Consider the following 7,291-nt stretch of genomic DNA (forward strand, 5'->3'; position numbering starts at 1 on the left):
ACACACTGTATCAGAGAGTGAGTAAATCCCACACTCTCACACTGTATCAGAGAGTGAGTAAATCCCACACTCTCACACAGTATCAGAGAGTGAGTAAATCCCACACTCTCACACTGTATCAGAGAGAGTTAATCCCACAGTCACACAATGTATCAGAGAGTGAGTAAATCCCACACACACACACTGTATCAGAGAGTGAGTAAATCCCACACTCACACACTGTATCAAAGAGTGAGTAAATCCCACACTCACACACTGTATCAGAGAGTGAGTAAGCCCCACACTCACACACTGTATCAGAGAGTGTGTAAATCCCACACTCACACACTGTATCAGAGAGTGAGTAAATCCCACACTCACACAATGTATCAGAGAGTGAGTAAATCCCACACTCACACTGTATCAGAGAGTGAGTAAATCCGACACTCACACGCTGTATCAGAGAGTGAGTAAATCCCACACTCACACACTGTATCAGAGAGTGAGTAAATCCCACACTCACACACTGTATCAGAGAGTGAGTAAATCCCCCACACACTGTATCAGAGAGTGAGTAAATCCCAAACTCACACACTGTATCAGGGAGTGAGTAAATCCCACACTCACACACTGTATCAGAGAGTGAGTAAATCACACACTCTCACACTGTATCAGAGTGAGTTAATCCCACACTCACACACTGTATCAGAGAGTGAGTAAATCCCACACTCACACACTGTATCAGAGAGTGAGTAAATCCCACACTCACACACTGTATCAGACAGTGAGTAAATCCCACACACACTGTATCAGAGAGTAAGTAAATCCCACACTCACACACTGTATCAGAGAGTGAGTAAATCCCCCACACACACTGTATCAGAGAGTGAGTAAATTCCACACTCACACACTGTATCAGAGAGTGAGTAATTCCCACACTCAAATACTGTATCAGAGTGAGTAAATCCCACAGTCACACACTGTATCAGAGAGTGAGTAAATGCCACACTCTCACTGTATCAAAGAGTGAATAAATCCCACACTCACACGCTGTATCAGAGAGTGAGCAAATCCCACACTCACACAGTATCAGAGAGTGAGTAATTCCCACACTCAAACACTGTATCAGAGTGAGTAAATCCCACAGTCACACACTGTATCAGAGAGTCAGTAAATCCCACACACTCACACTGTATCAAAGAGTGAGTAAATCCCACACTCACACTGTATCACAGAGAGAGAAAATCCCACACTCACACTGTATCAGAGAGTGAGTAAATCCCACACTCTCACACTGTATCAGAGAGTGAGTAAATCCCACACTCACACACTGTATCAGAGAGTGAGTAAATCCCACACTCTCACACTGTATCAGACAGAGTAAATCCCACAGTCACACAATGTATCAGAGAGTGAGTAAATCCCACACACACACACTGTATCAGAGAGTGAGTAAATCACACACTCTCACACTGTATCAGAGAGTGAGTAAATCCCCCACACACACACAGTATCAGAGTGAGTAAATCCCACACTCTCACACTGTATCAGAGAGTGAGTAAATCCCACACTCACACACTGTATCAGACAGTGAGTAAATCCCACACTCACACACTGTATCAGAGAGTGAGTAAATCCCACATACACTGTATCAGAGAGTGAGTAAATCCCCCACACACACTGTATCAGAGAGTGAGTAATTCCCAGTCACACAATGTATCAGAGAGAGAGTAAATCCCACACTCACACAATGTCAGTGAGTGAGTAAATCCCACACTGTATCAGAGAGAATAAATCCCCCCCCCACACACACACACTGTATCAGAGAGTGTGAGTAAATCCCACACTCACACACTGTATCAGAGAGTGAGTAAATCCCACACTCACACACTGTATCAGAGAGTGAGTAAATCCCACATTCACACACTGTATCAGAGAGTGAGTAAATCCCACACTCACACTGTATCAGAGAGTGAGCAAATCCCACAGTCACACAATGTATCAGAGAGAGAGTAAATCCCACACTCACACACTATGTCAGTGAGTGAGTAAATCCCACACTATCAGAGAGAGTAAATCCCACACACACACACTGTATCAGAGAGTGAGTAAATCCCACACTCTCACACAATATCAGAGAGTGAGTAAATCCCACAGTCACACACTGTATCAGAGAGAGTAAATCCCACACTCACACACTGTATCAGAGTGAGTAAATCCCACACTCACACACTGTATCAGAGAGTGAGTAAATCCCACACACACACTGTATCAGAGAGTGAGTAAATCCCACACTCACAGACTGTATCAGAGAGTGAGTAAATCCCACACTCACACACTGTATCCGAGAGTGAGTAAATCCCACACACACTGTATCAGAGAGTGAGTAAATCCCACACACACACTATCAGAGAGTGAGTAAATCTCTCACTCACACACTGTATCAGAGAGTGAGTAAATCCCACACTCACACACTGTATCAGAGAGTGAGTAAATCCCACAGTCACACACTGTATCAGAGAGTGAGTAAATCCCACACTCACACACTGTATCAGAGAGTGAGTAAATGCCACACACTCTCACTGTATCAAAGAGTGAATAAATCCCACACTCACACGCTGTATCAGAGAGTGAGCAAATCCCACACTCACACACTGTATCAGAGAGTGAGTAAGTCCCACACTCACACACTGTATCAGAGTGAGTAAATCCCACACTCACACACTGTATCAGAGTGAGTAAATCCCACACTCACACACTGTATCAAAGAGTGAGTAAATCCCACACTCACACACTGTATCAAAGAGTGAGTAAATCCCACACTCACACTGTATCACAGAGAGAGATAATCCCACACATACACTGTATCAGAGAGTGAGTAAATCCCACAGTCACACAATGTATCAGAGAGAGAGTAAATCCCACACTCACACACTGTACCAGAGTGAGTAAATCCCACACTCACACACTGTATCAGAGAGTGAGTAAATCCCACACTGTATCAGAGAGCGTAAATCCCACACACACACACTGTATCAGAGAGTGAGTAAATCCCACACTCTCACACTGTATCAGAGAGAGTAAATCCCACAGTCACACAATGTATCAGAGAGTGAGTAAATCCCACACACACACCCTGTATCAGAGAGTGAGTAAATCACACACTCTCACACTGTATCAGAGAGTGAGTAAATCCCCCACACACACACTGTACCAGAGTGAGTAAATCCCACACTCACACACTGTATCAGAGAGTGAGTAAATCCCACACACACACTGTATCAGAGAGTGAGTAAATCCCACACTCTCACACTATCAGAGAGTGAGTAAATCCCACACTCACACACTGTATCAGAGAGTGAGTAAATCCCACACACACACTGTATCAGAGAGTGAGTAAATCCCACACTCTCACACTATCAGAGAGTGAGTAAATCCCACACTCACACACTGTATCAGAGAATGAGTAAATCCTACACTCACACACTGTATCGGAGAGAGTACATCCCACAGTCACACAATGTATCAGAGAGTGAGTTAATCCCACACTCACACACTGTATCAGAGAGAGAAAATCTCACAGTCACACAATGTATCAGAGAGTGAGTAAATCCCACACTCACACACTGTATCAGAGAGTGAATAAATCCCACACTCACACACTGTATCAGAGAGTGAGTTAATCCCACACTCACACACTGTATCAGAGAGTGAGTAATTCCCACACTCACACACTATCAGAGTGTGAGTAAATCCCACACACACACACACTGTATCAGAGAGTGAGTAAATCCCACACTCACACACTATCAGAGAGTGAGTAAATCCCACACTCACACACTGTATCGGAGAGTAAGTGTATTTCACACTCACACTACATCAGAGAGTGAAGAAATCCCACACTCACACACTGTATCAGAGAGTGAGTAAATCCCACAGTCACACTGTATCAGAGAGTGAGTGTCAGAGAGTGAGTATATCCCACACTGTATCAGAGAGTGAGTAAATCCCCCACACACACTGTATCAGTGAGTAAATCCCACACACACTATGTCAGTGAGTGAGTAAATCCCACACTCACACACTATCAGAAAGTGAGTAAATCCCACACTCACACTGTATCAGAGAGTGAGTAAATCCCACTTATCAGAGAGTGAGAAAATCCCGCACTCTCACACTGTATCTGAGAGTGAGTAAATCCCACTCTCTCACTGTATCAGAGAGAGTAAATCCCACAGTCACACACTGTATCAGAGAGTGAGTAAATCCCACACTCACACGCTGTATCAGAGAGAGTAAATCCCACACTCACACACTGTATCAGAGTGAGTAAATCCCACACTCACACACTGTATCAGAGAGTGAGTAAATCCCACACACACACTGTATCAGAGAGTGAGTAAATCCCACACTCACAGACTGTATCAGAGAGTGAGTAAATCCCACACTCACACACTGTATCCGAGAGTGAGTAAATCCCACACACACTGTATCAGAGAGTGAGTAAATCCCACACACACTATCAGAGAGTGAGTAAATCCCACACACACACTATCAGAGAGTGAGTAAATCTCTCACTCACACACTGTATCAGAGAGTGAGTAAATCCCACACTCACACACTGTATCAGAGAGTGAGTAAATCCCACAGTCACACACTGTATCAGAGAGTGAGTAAATCCCACACTCACACACTGTATCAGAGAGTGAGTAAATCCCACACTCACACACTGTATCAGAGAGTGAGTAAATCCCACAGTCACACACTGTATCAGAGAGTGAGTAAATCCCACACTCACACACTGTATCAGAGAGTGAGTAAATCCCACACTCACACACTGTATCAGAGAGTGAGTAAATCCCACACTCACACACTGTATCAGAGAGTGAGTAAATCCCACATTCTCACACTATCCATGAGTAAATCCCACACTCGCACATATCAAGACACTCACAGTTCCTGAATGAATCCCACACTCCCGCACAATCTCTCTGTGGTGAAGGGTCCCTCTTACCGACAGCCAGGTGACTTTTCCCGGTGAATCTTTACACACTGACAAACTGGGACTGGAGACATTCTTTCTGAAATGTATTTCCTGTTTGTCATATGATTGTAATCTGAGGTTTATGATTGGTGGAAAATCCTAATTCTGATTGGTCTGTTTTTATATCCAGTCAATTAAGCAGAACATAACTGGCTGTCCTCATTCTCACAAGGTCCAATCACAATCATTCCTTTCCCCATTCCTCATTAGCATAGATGTGAGGCTCTGTCTATTTAATCAGCGCTCGGAAGGGGTTTGCTTTATTTCTGGGTGATATTGACGATGGCTGACGAGAAGAAACCAACATCGAAACCAGCTTCCAAGAAGGGAGCCAAGAAAGTCATTAAGAAACCTGCAGTAAAGGGCGGCAGGAAGCGGCGAAGGTCGAGGAAGGAGAGTTACTCCATCTACATCTACAAAGTGATGAAGCAGGTTCACCCCGACACCGGCATCTCCTCCAAGGCCATGAGCATCATGAACTCCTTCGTCAACGATATTTTCGAGCGCATCGCGGGTGAGGCTTCCCGCCTGGCCCATTACAACAAGCGCAGCACCATCAGCTCCCGGGAGATCCAGACCGCCGTGCGCCTGCTGCTGCCCGGGGAACTGGCCAAGCACGCCGTGTCGGAAGGGACAAAGGCGGTGACCAAGTACACCAGCTCCAAGTAAAACTCCACAATGGACTGAAAACCACCCCAAACACAACGGCTCTTTTAAGAGCCACCCACAATCTCTGTGAAAAAGCTGCACCATCTTTTCCCGCATTGACTTGATGAGAAATCTCTTTGTGGCGGATGGAGATTTGTCCCGTTCCAGAATGTTGTGAATGTGGCTTCATACCCGCCCGTCACAGACACTTTCACACAGAAGAGACAATCTGAATTGAGAGCGGATTTTAAACCCAGTCTGGTATTTGTGACGGACAATGAGGAGAAACACAATTTCAGGAGGGAATTATTTAAATTTAATTATAACTATATTCAGAGTTTAACAACTGGTGAGTTAAATTCATAAGGAAATTATTATTTTTTCTCTCGGGTGATGTGTTTCCCGCTCCCGGGACACAGTAAAGGCGGGAATGAAGAGGTTATTTTCGGGCTGATCTGTTTGTTCCGCAGTTTTCCCAGGGGACGGAATCAGCGAGATTTGAGCACACACAGGACCTGAGTCCATTGCAGCGCTTTAAGATCTGCCTCTCCCCGGCCCTCCCTATTCTCCGGACACAAAGCTGCCTGTTCCACCGGCTGGATAGAGTCGGGGATTCTCTCCACACTTCCCAGTGTAACATTCCCGGCCGCTTTCAGGAGAGAGGCTCAGAAATCAGCCCTTTCTCCCTGTCCCTGTGAAGCCTGTGTGAAGGAATTGGTTGGTAATCTCTATGTTTCTGCTTTTGCAGTGAGCTGAGATTTGCTCCGTTTTAAATTGCTGAACGGGGTCTTATTACCGCCGGTTACAGAGAAAAGATTGACAAATTCAATCTGTTACTAAAATAGCGCCCGGATTCTGGGATGGAAAAATCAATAAACAGATCACAAAGTGTGAGATTCAAATAGTTTCCTGAACATTGAGCCGGTCCGTTATTTGGGATTTTCCTGCACTGAAATTGGCGGGAGTTTGGAATTTGAAAATGTCAGCCAATCAAAACCTGTAGCTCCTTCTCTCCAGCTCTCCGATTGGTTCAGGCAGAATTCACTCCGCCGCCTTGGCTTTGTGCTGAAAGCTGTTATTATTCTGTTATTTTCACAGCCCCCAAATCACCTCATTAGCAGCTGTTTTTAGCGGGAACGGAGCCTTCTCCCAATTCCTGAAATGTTCATTGATCCATCATTTTATTCCCAGTAATTCCCGCAGGGTAACAGTCCGGAGTGGGATGATTCCAGAGCGGAATAAGGAGAGTCTGAGGACTCAATCCCTCTCCCTGTTTTCAGTGAAGGACACTCGGTCCTGACTGAAGACTAAACGGAGCGTTTTCCTTCCGGGAATGCTGTGAACAGGGATTGATTCCCGCCCGGGACAGTTAGAAAGCGAGAGGAGAATGAATCACATTTAAACTAAATGTTAAACCCGCGCCTGTGATTGGTGACGGGAAGCGCTGAATCAAACCAAATAAATAGAAGGGATTTGAAATCTCTGACGAAGGACGACATTTATTTGAATTCGCTCCTTTGCCACAATGAAATTGGCGGCTTTTTGAAATGGACAAATTCTCAGCTTCTGCCGGTTGTTGTGGGTAAATCCCGCCCTCTTCTGTTTCCTGTGAGCTGATTG

General features: G+C 45.0%; 1 protein-coding gene across 1 annotated transcript in view; it reads left to right on the top strand.

Moving 5' to 3' along the window:
* The window catches only part of LOC140400064 (histone H2B-like), a 39,089-nt gene extending 33,098 nt beyond the window's left edge, over window positions 1–5,991 (top strand). Inside the window, exon 3 of the mRNA XM_072489544.1 lies at window positions 5,234–5,991. Within this exon, the coding sequence (XP_072345645.1) occupies window positions 5,306–5,692 (387 nt within the window). The 5' untranslated portion in view covers window positions 5,234–5,305 and the 3' untranslated portion in view covers window positions 5,693–5,991. The remainder of the gene's footprint in view (window positions 1–5,233) is intronic.
* The last annotated feature ends 1,300 nt before the right edge of the window (window positions 5,992–7,291 follow it).

This window comes from Scyliorhinus torazame, chromosome 24, assembly GCF_047496885.1.
Source record: "Scyliorhinus torazame isolate Kashiwa2021f chromosome 24, sScyTor2.1, whole genome shotgun sequence".
Taxonomy (NCBI): Eukaryota; Metazoa; Chordata; class Chondrichthyes; order Carcharhiniformes; family Scyliorhinidae; genus Scyliorhinus; species Scyliorhinus torazame.